General features: G+C 37.6%; 1 protein-coding gene across 1 annotated transcript in view; it reads right to left on the bottom strand.

Annotated features, from left to right (window-relative positions):
• Positions 1 to 18,852, bottom strand: part of cdh18a (cadherin 18, type 2a) — a 60,899-nt gene extending 42,047 nt beyond the window's left edge. The window contains exons 1-2 of the mRNA XM_073848076.1: positions 18,712 to 18,852; positions 10,024 to 10,508 (exon numbers count right to left, since the gene is read on the bottom strand). Coding sequence (XP_073704177.1) covers positions 10,024 to 10,254 — 231 coding nt within the window. The 5' untranslated portion in view covers positions 10,255 to 10,508; positions 18,712 to 18,852. The remainder of the gene's footprint in view (positions 1 to 10,023; positions 10,509 to 18,711) is intronic.
• Positions 18,853 to 20,820: the final 1,968 nt, after the last annotated feature.

The raw sequence follows: 20,820 nt of genomic DNA on the forward strand, positions 1-20,820 counted from the left end.
AAACATTTGGGATAATGTATGTACACAAGTCAGCGAAATATATAACACTGTTCTAGTGGATTTTGGATATTTTAATCAAAAACTCTTATCTATTGTGCCTTAAAAGATTAAGATTTAGAAATTCAGATGAAGGATACATGGAGGAAATGTCTAAAATAGAGCACTGTGTTGAAGAATTCAACAAATATGCTCAGAATGATGACTAGCATTAAAAAGGATTTTAAAATTCAACATCCTGTGTCACATAAAACAACAAAAAAGGAGGGGAGTCAGATGAGTGGGAGATAGAATGCATCGACTCGTCCAGCAGAAGGTGTGACGATGTTCCCCTGCATGACATTACCACACAAATGAAAGGCTTTGAGAAACCTGCCAGACAGATATAGACTCAAATCTGAAAGCAGCCAGCCTAGAAAATACAAATGCATCAAATGCGATTAATAGGATTATGAACGAAAGCAAACACTTGAGCACAATGGAAACTCATTAACCATTTGAAACAAACTGGATGTGTTGCACATCTTGCATGCTAAGCAGACTCGATCCGCCTCGGAATACATTCTTCTATTAAATTATAATGGTGACCGCAGAGTGTTTGCACACCTTGTCAAACACATACATACTCACACCCACACTCGTCTGCGCTTCATTCAGAGCTCCAAGACATTTTATTATGGTGCAAAAGTGATGCATTTAGATCCATTAGAACACCTATTATGGGTCAGACGCCTCTTAATGTATGCATGCTAGGAGGTGACGCTACTGAATCTTGCAGCTTGAACATTTCAGTGCTTTAAAGCCACCATGAAATCAAAACTGGCAATTCTTATTGATTTATAGAATTTTGCAGTGCACATCATTATTTTATAAAATGTATGTGCCCTTGCAATCTGTACCCAAAATAACTTCCCTCCCTCTTCCTGTTTGAAAGATGGGATATACAGTCAAACAGACACCAGATATAATTTTTGATATTTTATTTTTACTAGTGGGTGCAGGACACTATAGTTTATATATGTAACCGAAGATAGCAAAATAAAACAAACTGTGACATTTTATACCCAGGAATTCTTCATACAGTGGACTAGAAGTAAAATCGATACAAATTTGGGACCAAAAATTTGACCTGACCATGTTTTGTTACATATCTTTCTATCAAAGATTTGAGTCTTGAGTTCTTGTCATATTTTATTACCATTTTCTAAATTATAGTGAATAAACTGTGATAATGTGAGAAATGTTGAAGGTGTCTGAATAAATTTTGGTTTGACGACAAAGTGAAGTGAAGACAAGGGATCACAACTTCCATTTCATGCCGACTTTATAGGGACAATCCGCCCAAAAATGAAAATTGTTATCATTTACTCATCATCATGTTGTTCCAAACCTTTCTTCTGCAGGACATTAAAAAAAGATATTTAGAAGAATGTTGTTTTTGAGTTTCCAATTACTTTCATTGTATATACAAAATTACAATGTAACTCAATAGAGACCAAACCTTGTTTCTAACATTCTTAAAGAACTTTATGCTCCACAGAAGAAAGTAAGACATACAGGACTTAGTCTGGCATATGCCAGACCTTCAGACTGACAGCAAAAGGTCTGAGAACCTTGGTCGTTTTGAATGGCCAAGGACCGCCCATGAGGCTTTCACACTGCATAGTTCTAGGAACTAGCCAGCATGGTGGCTTCTAGAAAACCAATTTCCCTCTTGTGCCGTTTTCCTTGTTGCATTCACACCAGCAGCAGGAACTGAAGGTTCTCAGACCTTCTGCTGTCAGTCTGAAGGTCTGGCATATGCAAGACTATGACTTACTTTCTTCTGTGGGACATAAAGTTATTTAAGAATGTTGGTAACAAGTTTATTTTTTATTATTTTTTTATTATTTTTTTTTTTTGGGTGGGTAGCTGTGGCCTAATGGTTAGAGAGTCTGACTTGTAACCCAAAGGTTGCGGGTTCAAGTCTTAGGTCCGGCAGGGATTGTAGGTTGGGGGAGTAAATGTACAGTGCTCTCTCCACCCTCTATACCACGACTGAGGTGAGTACCTTGAGCAAGGCACCAACTGCTCCCCAGGCGCTATAGCAATATGGCAACATTCTGCACAAATTCTGAGTGTAGATCACCATACTTGGCCTCACATCACATCCTTTCCTTTCCTTCCTTGAAGCAGCCGACAGCAACAACTTTAATCAGATGATGACTTTGAAACTCCTGAAGTGTTTCCAATTTACAATATGGAAAAAAGGTGCATCTTACTTTGAATTTTGTCTTGTTTCTAGTCAAAATATCTAAAGAATACTTTAATTAAGATGCATTTACTAGATAATCAAAATAAAATAAGGTATTTAGTCTTGTTTCCAGGGAGAAAAAATTAACTAAATTAAGTGCAGTTTGCTTAAAGTAAGTAAAATGATGTGCTAGTTGGATAAGTAAAATACTCTTGTTTTAAGAATATTTTATTTACCCAACTGGCAGATAATTTTACTTCTTCCAGGGGGGAAAATAATATATTAAGTGTGTTTAGTTTTAAACAAGATGTATCTAGTAAATGCATCTTAGAATTTGTAGATATTTTGACTAACAAGGTAAAGAAAAGCACTAAGTAAGATAAGCCTTTTTTTAAGTGTATGCCAACGGTCCGTTGGTGAGACGTCTGAGGCTGAGACTACTTAATTGAGGGTGAGTAAACAACAGAATTTTCATTTTTGGGTGGACTGTCCCTTTAAAAGTGCATATTAGTGTGCAAACACATAAATGAGACTTTGAAGAAACAACACCCTATATTGTCAAAACAAGCCCCTCATTAGAGGTGTCTTGCTTCGACCGACCTCATTCCGACAGTCTTTTTAATATTCATGGGAACGTCTGCATTAAGAATGCACGGAAAGAACATATACAGGAACCAATTCTCTCTGCAGACATGACCATGATGCAGGGTTTGCGGTTACTGCTGCCGCAGACCTGAGAGCACAGGTTGCCTTGTGCAGGGGCTTGATAAACTGCCCACGCTACAAGAAGGAAAGGACTGATTAAATCAGGGCTCAGCCTTCGCCGCTAACCGCAAATTAAAGCCGGCGTGCTGATGGAAAGGTCAATTTTACACTGCACCAAGAGCCCTTCACGTCAGAATAAGGAAGCGTGCATGGGCGGCACTGAGTTTGGTAATTTGCCATTAGTGAGAAGGAGGTGAGCGGTTTAATGTAATCCTCCATCTTAAAAGCTGCAGTGACAGATATTCATCAGCCGGACAGACTCCAATAGAACTGCAGCAAACTGATCTCTATCTGTCTTCCTCTACTCCAAAGTCTACGTTACCGTAGTAGACCCTCTCTAGTTATCACAGGCTCACACTAATGTGTGCTACCAGTCTGCTAGTAAAGAGATTAACAGAGAAAGAGACCTTCCAGAGCGCCGGCAGCTCACTAGCTCTCTATTACAAATTTCAAAGCTTTAGCTGTTTGTGTTTGTGTGTGTATGCATCTCTTTCTGGATGTGTGTATGTATGTGCTTTTCCACATGAAAAGGAAGCATATTTACCACAGCAATAATCTACAGTATGAAGAACAAATTGTATCTGCTAGGCAAAAATACACTAAACAAATATTTTCTGCTTTGCTTTTTTTTTTCAGACTGAGGAAGCACTCGAGTACATTTTCACCTTATTCATTTGATATAAAAGGGAAGCGTGGAATAAATCAAAGAGCAGCTGAATTGAACCTCATGAGGGTGTTGTGTCTCTCGCTCTGCCAGAAACTTTGTCTGCTATTTTGTAGATTGTATAACCAATGGATACCACTGATGTATCACTTCTATGACAATGAGAATAACGCTACTTGACAAAAGAAAAAAATATTTAATATGTATGCTCTTTTGCAAATCATTATAGAGTGTTTTGCTGAAACAGTATCTTTAGGTAACAATCATGTTATGACTTAAATCTTAAAAACATATTCACATTTTTTATGGCTCTCTTATTGAGCCCTCTTTATTGAAAATTTGGTCTGCTATAGACAGAATTGACTAAAATAATAATAAAAAAACACAATATGATAAAATACTGATTACATTTAAAGAATTAACTCACTTCCAGAATAAAAATGTCCTAATAATTTACTTACCCCCATGTCATCCAAGATGTTCATGTCTTAAGAAATTAAGTTTTTTTAGGAAAACATTCCAGGATTTTTTTTGCATATAGTGGACTTTAATGGTAACCCATGGGTTAAAGGTCCAAACTGCAATTTCTATGCAGCTTCAAAGAACTTTACACGATCCCAGCCCTGAAATAAGGGTCTTATGTAGTGAAACAATCAGTAATTTTCTACAAAACAAATAACAATTTATATACTTTTTAACCACAAATGCTCATCTTGCACTAGCTCGACTTACACACATTACATGGAAAGGTCACGTATGACGTAGGCGGAAGTACTAACCCAGTTTTTACAAAGCAAATGTGCAAAAAAAAGTCAAACGCTCTTCACAAAAAAGGTAAAACAACGATGTTGGACGATTTTAAAGTTTGAGAAGTTTTTTCGCCTTATCCTACATTTTTGAAACAAAGTATGAAGAACTAACGCAGAGCTAGTGAACGCATTTGTGGTTAAAAAGTATACACATTTGTATTTTTTTTAGAAAATGACTGATCATTTCACTAAATAAGACCCTTATTCCTCAGCTGGGATCGTGTAGAGCTGTTTGAAGCTGCATTAAAACTACAATTTGGACATGGGGCTGAGTAAATTATCAGGATTTTTTTTTTTTTTCTTTTCTGGAAGTGAACTTATTTACTTGCAGAACAAAAAATTACAGATAATGTACTCACCCTGTTGTCATCCAAGATGTTCATGTTATTATTTCTTCACTCGTAAAGAAATTGTTTTTTTTTCCCATAAAGTGGATTTCTATGTTGCCCCGAGTTTGAACTTCCAAAAAGCAGTTTAAATGCGGCTTCAAACTATTCCAAATGTGGTAGTAAACAATTCCAGCTGGGGAAGAAGGGTCTTATCTAGCGAAACGATGGGTTATTTTTTATTTATTATTTTTTTTTTATATAAAATTACAATTTATATACTTTTTAACCTCAAACGCTCGTCTTGTCTTGCCCTGCCTAAACTCTAACTTTTTTTTTTTTTTTTCTGGTTCAAAACAGTTAGGGTACGTCAAAAAACTCCATCTTATTTTCTTCCTCAACTTCAAAAATAAATTATCCTACATTGTTGCAGAAGTACCGACCCAGTGTTTGCAAAGTGAAAATGCAAGGAAGATCAAACACTCTTAACAAAAACAGTAAAACAGTGATGTTCAGGCAGAGCAAGACATCGTTTACAACCGCATTTGGGATCGTTTGAAGCCGCATTTTGGAAGTTCAATCTCGGGGCACCATAGAAGTCCACTATATGGAGAAAAAATTCTAAAATGTTTTCCTCAAAAAACATAATCTCTTCACGACTGAAGAAAGACATGAACATCTTGGATGACAAGGGGCTGAGTACATTATTTGTACTTTTTTTTTTCTGGAAGTGAACTACTCCTTTAAAGGACATTTTTGTCAAAATACAAAAAAACTATGATTACAACACAAACCATGTCAACCTAATTATTATTAAATAGAATAAATAAATAAATTTAACTCGGTTTACATTCTTCTCCTTGAAAATGAGGCAAAAATACACTGACCTAATAAAAACATAATGAATTTAATCATTAGGGAACCCTAAAAATCATACATTATTCATGTGCTTTTTGTAATTTACCATAAATTCCTCTAGAATATGATGACAAACAGCAACAATATCGCTAGTTTCCCGTGCTCTGCGGGTGTAGAAATGTTTTTCAGCCAACACATTTCAGGATAATTTCTTTCTAGCCAAATATCCTCTCTGTATGCTCCATTTCTAACCCACAAAACTTGGTCCCACTGAAATTTCTCATCTGTTTTTATAAAGTGACATAGTTTATGTTCCTATCACTAGATATTTGAGGACAGGCAGGGTTTTAGTAGAACAGGTCTGTCTGGGCCTCCAAAACCTCTTTTTGTCTGACCACTGAAGTGGAGAGAAGAAAAGATGGTGGTCTGGAGGGACCAGGCAGGAGAAGGTGTGAAAAAAAAAACAGTGGAGAGGAGTGTAGGAGGCTACTGAAAGCCTCAACCCATTTCTGTCACTGCAGTTTAAGAAGGCCTGAGAGAAAATATTCAGCTCACTCAAATCTTTTACAGACAGGTCACACCGCAGCAGCACAAAATTAAGTGGCACCCATGTGAGCAGAACAAGGGCACTGTTTGGCTTCATGTTTTGCAGTTCAATACAAGTAAGAATGTTGTCACACTGAGTTACCTTTCTTTTCAATGTTAGTCAAAAGTCTCCCAGACAGGGTCTAACTGGGTCTGCTCTCTTGCAAGAAGAGCTCAGTTGAATTGAGTCCACTGACTTTTAAAGACTACATTTAAAAAAAGACTACTTATAGTCTACTCTAGTTCCTGATCTAATGCCTGATCTACAGTATTTGGTTTTTCTCAGAGAATCAAAATCGTACATTACAACTGGTGTAGTCAGACTCCCGAAAGAATGACTCTTGACCAGTGCAGTCCAATTACAGAACAGATGAATCTAATGAATCAGTTTTTCTCCGTATTTCAAAACTATACAAGGCAACCAGTAGCCCAACTACAAAAAAATGATACAGCAATACAATACAGCACAACCAGTGTGTAAGGGACCCAAACAGTCAAAGCAAGGAAGACACAGTGTAGGGCAATTACAGAACAAATGATTCTAATGAATCAATTCTTCTCAGTGAATCAAAACCATACAGCTCATCCAGTAGTCCAATTACAGAATGAATGACTCCTACGAGTCAGCTCATGTTTGTGAATCAAAATCATTGACCAAAATCAGACTCTTATAAGCAAGCTCTTCTCAATGAACTGAAATCATACTCAATTCAACCAGCACAGTCCAATTGCATACTAAAAAACTCTAATGGACAGCTTACTGTCAGTGAATCAAAACCAAATAGTGCATCCAGTACTCTAGTTAGAAAAACAATGACTCTTATAAGTCTGTTCTTGTCAGTGAATCAAAATCATACAACACAACCAGTGTAGTCCAACTACAGAACAAATGACTCTGAAGAATCAGTACTTCCAAGTGAATCAAAACCAAACAGCATGACTGATGTAGTCCAATTCCCAAAAGAATGACTTTTATGAGTCAGTTCTTTTTAGTGAACAAAAATCATACAGCACAACTGTTGCAGTCAAACTCCCAAAAGAATGACTCTATGAGCTGGCTTTTCTCAGTGGATCAAAAGCATACACCTACAGCAGTGTAGTCCAAATACAGAAAAAATGACTCTCGAAATGAATCTGTTCTTGTCAGTGAATCAAAACCATATAATGCAACCCAAAAAGAAAGAAGAAAGAAAGACTCCTGTGAGTCAGTTCTTCTCAGTGAATCAAAAACGTACAGTATGGCCAGTGTAGTCAGACTCCTAGTCAAATAACTCTTATGAACAGGTTCTTTTCAGTGACTGAATTAACTCATATTAATGAGTAACTTGTACCATTAACTAATCTAGCATACTTGTTGAAAAGTACAACTTGCAGCTAAAGATACATATTTCCTTTTTTTTTGTCAGTAGCATCTTGTGTGTTAAAGGAGTAGTTCACTTCCAGAAAAAAATGTACAGTTAATGTACAGTACTCACCCCCTTGTCATCCAAGATTGTCATGTCTTTTTTTCCTCAGTCATAAAGAAAGGAAGACTTTGCTATTTTAGCTTTTTTTGTAAAGGCCATTTGACCTTCTTTGTATGTTCACTTTATAAACACTGGGTCGGTACTTCTGCAGCAATATGAGATGAGAGTTTTTCAACATACCCTAACTCTCTTGAACCAGAATACCGGAGTTCACGCAGAGCTAGACAAGATGAGTATTTGAGGTTAAAAATATATAATTTGTAAAAAATTTTTTACAAAATAACTAGGGATGCACCGAATGCTTGGCAACCGAGATTATTCGGGAGAAAAAAAGCAAAAAAAAAAAAAGCTCTTTTGGTGTTCAGCCAAATAAGTGAAAAGCCAGAATAAATTATACCAAAAAATGACATGACGTGATCAAATAGAGGGGCGCACTAATGCAGCAAACATACCGGTAGTGTGGAAGCAATTAAAACTCTCAGAGAAAGACACAAAAATCACTACAAGCAGCAAGAGACTGTTTAGAACCGCATTGCATGTCTTCAATGAGAAGAGAAAGGGGTGGTTGCTGCTGGTTACTGTATGATGACTGAAATCGTGAAGTGCTACTGTTGTTCTGTAAAATTAAATTAAAAAAGTAAGACAGCAAGGCTGCGTTTATTTGTACATAAAAAAAAAAAAAAACACATGCCTGATTCAAGAAGGGGTCTTAAAAATGGCCAAAGAATATTATTTTACTATATATTATTATTAACCTATTAATTTTAAGTTAAATTGTGCTATTGTGCTTGTTGGTAGGCTATCATGTTAAATATGTTTAGTGTAAATATTTTTAAATTGTTGTTTTGTAATTTTTTTTTTTTCAAGACAAAACTTGTAAAATGCAAAAAAAAAAAAAAAAAAAAAAGGCAAAATACATGGGGGAAAAAAAAAACCTTAAGGCCTTAGGCCTTCGGCCAAGTGTTTAATTTTGTTCAGGTTTGGCTTCGGCCAAAAATATTCATTTCGGTGCATCCCTAAAAATAACCGATTATTACACTAGATAAGACCCTTCTTCCTCGGCTGGGATCATTTACAGCCCTTTGAAGCTGCATTTAAACAGCATTTTAGAAGTTCAAACTCACGGGAACTACATGGAGAGAAATCCTGAAATGTTTTCCTCAGAAAAACTATATCTTTACAACTGAAAAAAGAAAGACATGAATATCTTGGATGACAAGAGGGTGAGTACATTATCTGTACATTTTTGTTCTAGAAGTGAACAAGTCTTTTAATGAATAAAATAGACTACCACATACAGTACTTTGTTAGTTGTCCGTAGATAAGGCCAATTACTTAACTGTTTTTATGTGGCCACTAAAAGAATATGAACTTAATTCCTGTAAATTTACTTGTTGTTGACATCACCATTTTCTTTTTATTTGTTAAAAGTACAAAAGTATCCATAAATGGAAGCGTTACACAACTGGAATCATTTCTCATCCCTTGCACACATGAACACACGTGTGTTTACACTCAAGTGCGCAGATCTGAAGCAAACCTGTCCAATGGAGCTGAGGAAACACGCCACACACACACTTGGCTCAGTTCCTGAGGGATGTAGGTGTAGACAATTGATGGCTGCTCAGCCATTTCTTCATAAACTCTGCTATCTTCACGTTAACCTTCACCTCACTGAGCCAATGTCAAAAGCTGTCAGTGTCACCCTGTATTATTCCAGCCCATGAAACACTGCAGTTTCAACAGAGCTGGCCAGTCTTCACAGAACTGAATGGGCAAAATAATTGATTATACCGCTGTTGACGTTTATAAGCCGCAGAGGGGATCTCTGGAATTTTTCCAGACTCCCAGAATATGAGGTATTCTACATGATTATCATAAGAACCTTGTGTATGAAGACAAAGACATAAACAGAGACATACTTGGGTACTTGCGTTTGTCTGTAGATGACAGTCGAAAATACAGTAATTACACTGTTATTAGCAGGATGGATGTAACAGGTCAGTCTCTAATTTGAAAGCCAAATCAATTTTCTGACAAAAACATGCTCTTCGGAGAAACATGGATATTGTTTCTGATTAGTCACCTGCACTATTTACTCGCTTCCAAGAAAATATGATTAGAGGAACACGGTGACATCGCACATTTCAATTAGAATCTAAAAACATGATGCACAGCCATTGTCTCTGGTTAAAACAGCTCTCTTTCGAGGAACCGTTTGCTCAACAAACCTTACAAAACACAACAGCTCAGTTTGTTTCGGATAATCACCTGCATCCCACACCTGCACACAGATCTCAAACAAAAAAAGGGCTCTTACCTTCCCCACATACTGGGCATCCGGCCCAATGTGCTCTTCCAAAACGAAGAACTGATTCCAGATCCAGCCTCGCTTGGGCCGGTGATGCGAGTCCTTGTCGCCGTCGGGCAGTTTGGTCTGGTTGTGGGCGAGCGTGGGGCTGGGTGGAGAAGGGGTCCCATAGCTCCTCTGGAGCACACACAGGCACAGCAGCAGAGGGGACAGACAGGCAGGGCTGCTGGCTGCTCTCATGTTAAAGAGTCGCAACGTTTGAACTCCCGCTCTCGCTCACCCAGAGGTCTCTCTCTTGCGGTGGGCGGCTCTAGATGCTGGTCGGACCAGTTCGCAGGGCTTGGCTGACGGCCATGGTTTAAAATCCTGTTGTCGCAGAGAGACCCGTCAGGCGGTACTCACATCGTGGGCTGAGAACGAGACGTGTTGATTCGTCGGGGAGCTGGCGTCCACTGGAGACTCACTGGAGGCGATGGCAGATATCCACGAAACATCTGTGTGAAGGAAAGAGGACAAACTGTACTTTCATGGGGGCGAAATGAAACACAGCCAATGATTACATTTTAATTCCACTGAAAAGTTCGGATTAGCTGTTACCCGTGAAGATCTAAGATATGAAAATTGGCCTAAAAGCCCATCGCGATCTTGCTGTTTGCCGTTCGGCGAAACATCTAATACATTTTTGATGGAACAGCTGTTCTAGTATAATAGCAGGGATCATGACTACTGGTGCAGGGGATGTGAAATGAGAGCTCCAGCTTGGCGAGTCTATTCAAATGGCTGAACGGCATTCCGGGGATCAATGCGTGTCCCTGGTTACCTCGGAAAAGAAGCTGATAGCTCTCGACTCCTCTGCCTCCCTGTCAATTCAGATTTGTCACTCCCTCATACTCTTCATTCCTCGATGGCGTAAGGGTTACTGACATGGAGGAGTGAAATACCTAGCGCCTTAGGGTTGGTCTTCCTCTAAAACTAATGGAAATTGCAATGTGGGATTCTAAAAAAAGCAGAGAACAAATAAACAAACAACAGTGGAAATGCTGCAGGGTGGGCATTTCCTGTCACCTTAGCCACATCTGAACATTTTCCTTCCAAGACGTGTTTGAAAAAAGTCACAGTAATGCTGTAGCCATGTCCCACGGGTCTAACATTATATGACCGGAATAAATTTTTCATGGTGCAACACAAACTGACAGTGAAATATCTGAGAGACTCACTTTTGTTTGTAAGAGAAGATGGCATGTGTGGCATGTGAATGCAACTTTAATGTCTCAAGAACCTCACAGTTTTTTTAAAGAAATTTCAGCATTTCAAGCACTGTGTATTCATTAGTGCACATAGGTCAATAATTCAGTAGCCGAAATAAGCAGTCGGAATAAAAGAATGAATCTGCGTTATGAGTCTGAATGCATTTCATTAAAAGTGCTGTCGTTATATAATCTAATTGAAAGAGCCACTGATATACCAGATAATGAGAGAATATGTTTAAACCATTAACACAATAGGTAAGGCTTTCTAACTATTATTCTCTTCTCTGCTACTGTTCTAGCTTGACTCTGAGAGAATAATAATAATAAAAAAAACTGTTAGGTTAGGAGGAACAGTCAGTAGTAGGTTCTTCAAGACTGAAGAGGGAGTCTATACATTGGTTTGCAGGGCAAAAAAATCATTTTCTGTCATAAGCAATTGCTGCAAACCTTACTGTTGGGTTAACTATTGTTATTCAAACCAGAACAAGAGTCTTGTTAAATTTACTTTATAATGCATCATGACGTGTTACTGTGGAAGCAGTGGTGCATATCAGAAAACAATTTCACAAATGTCATGACATGTTGAATACTTATTCCTAAGAGCAAAATATTTCACAATTGTTTTATTGTCTGTGTCATTCACGTACTGCATACAAAAATCTTTTTTCAATCGCTTTCTTTGTCTTGCTGGCAACAGATGGCCTACTCTTGAGCCATTTATGAATATTATAAAAATTAATGAACTTGATTATGAGACTGGATGAAGAAGAAGACTTGAGAATTTAAGTGAGAACGTATTTCAGTCAACAGTAGCATATGACAGTTCAACTGATCTTGTGACTTTAAGATATAACCAAATGTTTCAATGAAAGAAAAAGTGCTTAATGAATGTGCTCACAGATGGGTGAATAAATGGGAAGAACATGAAAACCACTTTCCACAGTGTTTCAGCATCCCAAATTTAATGACCAGGCCACTATTTTGACTATTCAACTCACTATAGCAGGAGAATAAGGGCCACAATTGCAATCTTTCATAAACCAAGTAAAAGAAAAATTACATAACCACAATCAAAAAGATTTTATTGATACTATGAACTTTTTGCTCTCTATTTAGTTAAAAAACAACAGTGTATTGGTGCTTTTGAAGCACTGCACCACTGTACTAACCTGAAGTGAAAATAATGGTATTTATGAGAACAGGGTACTGAGTCACAAGGCTGCAATAAATTGAATAAACAAAAAGTTAATACTGAGCAACTTAGATTTCAGACACGATTGCCAGTTACTTTATACATTTTTGTTCCGCAAAAGAAAAAAAGTCAACAAACGTTCAATTGACTAAGCAACACACAGCAATGGCATTTCATTCTCCAATGAATCGACTGAATAAATGATTCAAAGACTCACTCATTTCATTGGTAAATAAATTCGTGTTTTTGAACACATGGTTTAGAGCAGAGGTTCTCAACTCTGGCCCTCGTGGTTCACTTTCCTGCAGAGTTTACCTCCAACCTTCATCAAACTTACCTGCCTGTAACTTTCTAGTAATGATGAAGAGCTTGATTAGCTTGTTCAGGTGTGTTTGATTAGGGTTGGAGCTAAACTCTGCAGGGAAATGGACCTCGAGGGCCAGAGTTGAGAACTCCTGGTTTAGAGAATGATTCAATAACTCACTCATAAAGTCAGTAATAAAGTCAGCAATTGTTCATTTATGAATGAGGCCTATGTTTTTGAACAAATCAACTGAGAGACTGAATCAAAGACTCACTTATTTCATTCCTGAATGAATCAGTGTTTCTGAACAAATCACTTAAAAAATGACCCTATCACTCACTTTTTTAACTTAGTCAATTTAAAGACTCGCTTACTCACTCTTATTCCTGATTAAATCAATGTTTTTGAGCAAATTAGTTAAATGAACTTGTTTATTTATGAAGGAATATTTTTTTAACAAATCGATTGAGTGAACGATTCAAAATTAATAACAAGTAAGTCAAACACAGTCATTTGCCACCTACTGATGTAACTTGCAAAAAGAGTACTTCGAAAAATCCTTCTAAAAGACTGACTGTCAAATTTTAGAACTTTAGAAAATTAAATAATAAAATAAATTAAAAATACACCAACAAAGTTGCTCACATTAAAGATATAGTTCACCCAAAAATGAAAATTACCACATGATTTACTCATCCTCAAGCCATCCTAGCAGTATGACTTTCTTCTTTCAGACAAATACAATCAGAATTATATCAAAAACTGTCCTGGCTTTTCCAAGCTTTATAATGGCAGTGAGTAGCTTTTGATATATTTATATTAAGTCCAAAAAAGTGCATTCATCCATCATAAAAAGTGCTCCATATGGCTCCAAGGGGTTAATAAAGGCCTTCTAAAGCAAACCGATGCGTTTGTGTAAGAAAAATATCCATATTTATATATTTAATTTTATAAACTGTACTCTTTGGCTAACACTAACTGTTGTACATGCGTTCATGAGAGAGTGGCATTCCAACGGATGACGTATGAGATTATGCTAGTCTCGCGAGAACCAATATTTTTTAACAGCAAAGGAAACAGTCTCATCTTGTCTTATATTGAAATCCTCCGACATTTTTCTTTACAAATCCTTGTTTTGTACACATGAATGGTGTTTTGTTTTGCTTTCTCTGTACTTTACGTTTGCCTGTACTGTACTGTACGTTTGCCTACGTCCTACAACATCCGCTGGAATCCCACTCTCTCATATCTAGTGTACTTTTTATGATGGATGGATGCACTTTATTGAAGCTCTAAATCTCAACAACCATTAACTACCATTATAAACTATAGAAGAGCCAGGATTTTTATTATTGTTTTTTTTTTTATATATATATAACTCTGATTCTATCTGTCTGAAAGAAGAAAGTCATATACACCTAGGATGGCTTGATGATGAGTAAATCATGGGGTGATTTTCATTTTTGGATGAACTATCTCTTTAAGAACAGTTTGGACTTTGCATTTTGACATTTAAATGCTGGGCACAGGACTCAAAATAAACATCTCTAAATGCAGCAACTCACATCTGTGAATCTGGATTCATCTGTGTGATGAAACGTAACTAATGTGAACCTGCCTGACTGAACTCACCGGCTTGATGCAACTCTGAGCACCAGTCTGATAAGAATTACCAGACTATTGGCCACTGGACAGTGAGTTTGTCTCAAAAGAGTGGATTGTATTCTGAGATTTTTTCGACTCAGCATGCTTGACACCTTGTACCTCGAATAGTGGAAGCAGGAGGGTAAATGTTGGATTGGACAGTGTCTCAAATGAATTTCTCTCTCCTCGGCTTATTCCCTTCTACTCAGGGGTCGCCACAGTGGAGTGATCCGCACAACTGATTTGGCACATGTTTTATGCCGGATGCCCTTCCTGACGCAACCCAGTCCTGAGACTGCACTAACTCATGAACACTCATTCACTCATTCACTACGGCCACTCACTCATTCACTCACACACTCATTCACTACAGCCAATTTAGACTGTTCAATTCACCTATGCATGTGGGGGAAACCGGAGCACCCGGAGGAAACCCACGCAGACAGGAGGAGAACAGGCAAACTCCACACAGAAAGGCATCCTGGCTCAGCCGGGGCTCGAACCAGGGACCTTCTCGCTGTGAGGCAACAGTGCTACAGTACCCACTGAACCACCATGCCGCCCAAGTCACGTTAGCCAGTTGTGCTTTTAAAGGCACCTTTTAAAAGGATAAAAAATATATATAAATGTGATAGCTTTTTACTGGCTAAGTATAGAAGAATAAGAGCAAAAAAAAAAAAAAAACTTTTTTCAGACTATTCTGAATAAAAGAAGAAGCCTGCATCTAGTTTCAAGAGGAAATAAATATGCTAGCTTCTCATTCAGAATAATGTCCATCTGCTCAATCAGAAACGCAATTTATTTACTGAGTCTTGCTGAAGATTTTTTTCAAGAGGAGGAGGGAGGGCAAAGCCTTTACTCTGTCTTTCAAGCTTATTGTGTTGCCTTGAAAAGAAATTGCTTTGAGTGCATTTTGACTAATACTGGGCGACAGCTCCCTTTCTTTCAAGCTCTTCCAGTGGTTTATGTTAAAACAGACAGTTGTCAAAGTTTTCACTCGCTAACCACTCATCCTCGCAATTTGCCATCCAAACAGCATCTGTCCATGATATTACATCCAGACCAATTTTCCAAATGCGACCAGTTTTACATAACGATCATTTTCTAAGTTTAAGCCTTTTAAAAAGAAGACATTTTGTGGATTTGTGCCATGGTGTGCATTTTATGCAGAATACAAAAATAATCAGTTCAGTAGTTAAGTGAATTGAGTACAGATTCACAGAAACAGTCCCCATCTGGTGTTAAAAATGAAAGAAAAACTGTCTTGAGCAAGAAAAAATGGTGTTACATGTGTAAACAAAACACTGTTCCAGCGACACCTGAAACCACCGTAGGCCAGGAGGCAGCGATAACTCACGTGCCCTTGTTCTGCACTTCAAGAGCAAAAGGGTCTCGACTGATTCACGCAGGTTTCTCGAGGTCTTCAAAACAAATTTGTAATACTGATTAGAATCCAGTGCAGCTAATTAGGATGCTAATTGGAATGGAGTGAGGCTCGGATGGAACAGTGGCTGAGAGGCGTCTTTTCACAATGACATTTTTTTCATGTTTGCTCCTGTCGGCTCTCTACCCCACTCATTGCTTGAATTAATCTTTGTATACATGCAAAAAGGAACGTTAGTAATGGAATATTCATGTAAATTGAATCTGGGAGTCATTCTGTATTGTGAGATAACGTTAAAGGAACATTTCCTGTGTTTAGTGCAAGTTAAACTCAATCAACAGCACTTACCACAAAAATTAGCTTCGACTTTTAGCTCCTTTACTCTAAACAAAGCAAAAATCAGGGTCATAATGTGGAACTTACCAATAGAAGACATTAGGTAAAATGTAAAATACTCAATGCTTTAATAGTATATTCAAGTGATGTTTACTTCCTAACATTTTTCTCTCTGAAGTTCCAAATTCACAACATAAAACCCTAAATTGACCGTAATAACAACTCTACAGCTTAAAGGAGTAGTTCACTTTCAGAACAAGAATTTACAGATAATGTACTCACCCCCTTGTCATCCAAGATGTTCATGTCTTTCTTTCTTCAGTCGTAAAGAAATCGTGTTTTTTGAGAAAAAAATTTCAGGATTTCTCTCCATATAATGGACTTCTATGGTGCCCCCGAGTTTGAACTTCCAAAATGCAGTTTAAATGCAGCTTCAAAGGGCTCTAAATGATCCCAGCCGAGGAAGAAGGGTCTTACCTAGTGAAACGATCGTTTGTTTTCTGAAAACATTTACAACTTATATACTTTTTAATTTCAAACACTCGTCTTGCCGAGCTAGACAAGATGAGCATTTGAGGTTACGTTTAGAGCCCTTTAAAGCTGCATTTTGGAATTTCAAACTCGGGGCACCATAGAAGTTCTTTATATGTTTTTAGAGTAAAACATTTCAGGATTTCTCTCCATATGGTGGACTTCAATGGTGCCAGTGTGTTTGAACTTCCAAAATGCAGTTTTAATGCAGCTTCAAAGGGCTCTAAATGATCCCAGCCAGGGAAGAAGGGTCTTATCTAGCGAAACGATCACTCATTTCCTGAAAAAAAAAAAAAAGACAGTTTATATACTTTTTAACCCTGGTCTAGCTCTGCATGAACTGTGTATTCCGGACAAGACAGTTAGGGTATGTCAGAGAACTCCTATCTTATTTTCTTCAACTTCAAAATCGTCCTACATCGCTGTTTTACCTGTTTTTTTGTAAAGGGTTTTTGATCTTGCACGTTTAGTTTGTAAACAATGGGTTGGTTATTCTGCAGCGATGTAGAGTGTTTTTGAAGTTGGAGAAGAAAATGAGAGAATGCATTTTTCGACATACTCGAACTGTTTCAAACCGGAATACACAGAGCTCATGTAGAGCTAGACAAGACAAGCATTTGAGGTTAAAAAGTATATAAATTGTCAATTTGTTTAGAAAATGACCAATCATTTTGCTGGATAAGACCATTCTTCCTCACGAAACTACATTTTGGAAGTTCAAACTCGCGGGCACCATAGAACTCCACTATATGGAGAGAAATCCTGAAATATTTTCCTCAAAAAACATCTGAAGAAAGACAGGCATGAACATCTTGGATGACTGTATCTCTAAATTTAGTTCTGGAAGTGAAATTTTAGGTGCTTTTATAAAATTCTAAATTTCACATTTAAAAAATTGGCTCTCATAAGTGCCTCACTGTAACCTAGATTTTTATTTTTTAAGAAAACAAGGCATGAATAGAAATTTGTTTTGGTACCTCAAGTGCTGTCGATTGAGCTTAACTTGACTAAACCCAATACATTCCGTCCATGTTCAAGTCGGCTCATGCATCAGAGAGACAACCTTCGAGACACAGCAGTGAAATTTTCCCAGTGCAGTTGATTCAGCCCACTTTATTCAATTTAATATTTTTTCTCCCTCTACTTCTCATGTCTTATTCACTTCACAGCACTAAATTGCAGTTCTTTTTATAGAACTAAAGTGGTTTTGTAACCTCAAAGCTCTCCCTGCCGTTTGCACTCAATCCAGTGGCATGAGGAGAAGGTGATGCTGAGACTGATTGCTTGCTACAGGATTAGTAATATCGGGGGAGGGACTCCAGGGATCCATTGATGTGCGTTTGTCACCTTGGCATGTCCACTGCATGGAGGCATTAGCTCAAGCACACCACAACTTCCCCCTATGCATCATATACAGGCTGGTCTAATCACTTCATCATTGTTAGACAGCCCTCAGCGTCTGATTGTTAGGCATTGTCAATTTACCCTGAATGCTTGAATGCTTTTCTAAGAACGATAAAGAATGCATATATACATATACATATACATATACATATATAAGCGTATTTAAAAGCATTTTCACATGTGTTTCGAAGTCCACTGTAACCATTTCTCCTTTATCATCCGGAAAAAGCTAAATAAATAAATATTTTTTAAAGAATATAAGTTAAAAAAAAGAAAGAAAGCAAGCTTGCAGTCCATTTTTCTCAAGGCAATCAAGAAGCACTAAAGAATCAGGCACAAGGGCTTTTAACAGCTGCACTTGCTGTGCTGTTTGTTCACTGGAAAGTGAGACAGAGCTTTGAAGAATCGCATGCGGCCACAATAAAGTGCTGGAGTAATGAAAGAGGCACAGATCAATGGATAGACACTGCCTTGCTTCCCTCATCCCACTGCTCATTTTCGTCTACGACCACATGTACACTAGACCAACTCTCAGACTTTCTCTGAACACCGCCTCACACAAGCCAGACAAACAGAAGCAGCACTCAAGCTTCAATCAGCAGATGAGTAAAGAGAGAGAAAAAAAAAAGCGCACACACAGAGTGCCTCTTACCTTCTCAGTCTTTCCTTAAAAGATGACAAGGCTTTGGAATACGGAGGAGCGCTCCCAACGTTCCTCCACATTTTTTTAAGTCACACAGAGAGTATGTGTGCAGCAGCTCAATCCAGTCCAGAACAGAACCGCTAGAGCTCCCAAATCTGTCAGCCTGCTGCAGCTCAGGAGGTGCGCTCTGATTGGCCGGCTACACACGCTGTCATATCCACACACACACACAGAGAGAGAAAGTCAGCTCTGCTTTTTTCCCTCTTGCATTTCCTATCCATTCGCTCGCTCTCTTTCTCTTTACATCTCTGGCTCTACCTCGCTCGCTTTATCTTTTAGTCTCTTTCTCCCCCCCCCCCCTCCATCTGCAGCCAGGAGAGGCACACATGTTCTCAACGGTGAGGAGTGCAGGCAGTGTTTGGTTTAAGGCAATAATGTGGCTCCAGAAGGAAACCTAATTAATAATATAGAGGGAGCGTGGGGGAAGCAAGAAGGATGTGATGCCTGCGTATGCGGAGCCCCTCAAGACTGAAGGCCATTTTTTTTTCTTTCAGAAGGAAGGCTACCCTGTCAGCTCATAACATAACAGAGGGCATCAGGAACAGGGCGGTAGCTCTGTGGAAAGGTAAAATGAAAATGTGATAAAACAAAGGCCTTGAGGGAAAAGAAGGAGCTTTATGTACCGCAACTTCGAGTCATCAAACTCTCAGCTTGCTCTCGGAGGCCATCCATCATTTACCTCCAGGTCTCCCCCTTTACTTTCAGCCTCAGCACAGGTTGATGATTTATCTTTTCGACTCTATTTATTTATTTACATTCCCTCCACCCTTTCCTCAGCTCCGCTGGTGTCCTTGCAGGTGGGCTTGAGAATGGCTTATGTAAAATGATGCTGCACTAAGATTATGATGTTGAGGGCTGTCAATAAAATATCATGCACGTATAATTTTAAATTAAACGAATCGTAATTGTATATAGGTACACAGATTGTAGTATACTTTAATATATAAACATTTAAACATACATTACCAGTCAAAAGTTTTTGAACAGTAAGATTTTTAATGTTTTTTAAAAAAGTCTCTTCTGCTCACCGAGCCTGCATTTATTTGATTCAAGTACAGCAAAAACAGTACAATTTAGAAATATTTTTACTATTGTTTTTATTACTGTTATTTTCTATTTATTTTAAAATGCAATTTACTCCTGCGATCAAAGCTACATTTTCAGCATCGTTACTCATCTTGTTCAAGAAATATTATTATTATTATTATCAATATTTGAAACAGTCAAGTATGATTTTTTCACGATTCTTTGATGAATAGAAAGATCCAAAGATCTGGATTTATCTGAAATAAAAAGCTTTTGTAACATTATACACTACACTATTCAAAAATTTGGAGTCTGGAGTAATTTTTTCTTTTTTTTTTTTTTTTGGAGAAGAGATCATAGAAATTAATACTTTTATTTAGCAAGGATGCTTTAAATGAATCAAAAGTGATGATAAAGACATGTTTAATGTTACAAAAGATTTCTATTTCAGATAAATGCCGTTCTTCTGAACTTTCTATTCATCAAAGAAACCTGAAAAAAAAATCTACTTAGCTGTTTTCAACATAATAATAATAATAAATATTTTTTGAGCTGCAAATCAGAATATTAGAATGATTTCTGAAGGATCAATTTACACTGAAGACTGGAGTACTGATGCTAAAAATTCAGCTTTGAAATCACAGGAATACTTTACATTAAATAGTAAACATATTTTAAAGTTTTACTGTTTTTGCTGTACTTTGGATCAAATAAATGCAGGTTTGGAGTCTGGTTGCAGTCTGGTTGTCAAATACATTTTTGTTTTTGCACAAACAAAACTATTATATCACCAGTTAAGCATGACATAGCTAAAGCTGTATCAGAATTATAAAACAGTTAATGACCAGGTGTCAGGTTTATGCTACGATAAATACAGATTTGTGAGACTTTGAAAAAAAAGTGCTGAAATGGAATGGCTTGTTGCTTAGGAAACACAACTCCGTTAGGCTATATTGACTTTCATAAGCGTTATGAAGTAATAATGAAACAAAACACATCACCTTGACAGTACAACAGCTGACTAACTATTAG

The sequence above is a fragment of the Garra rufa genome, chromosome 10 (genome assembly GCF_049309525.1).
Source record: "Garra rufa chromosome 10, GarRuf1.0, whole genome shotgun sequence".
NCBI classification, from domain to species: domain Eukaryota; kingdom Metazoa; phylum Chordata; class Actinopteri; order Cypriniformes; family Cyprinidae; genus Garra; species Garra rufa.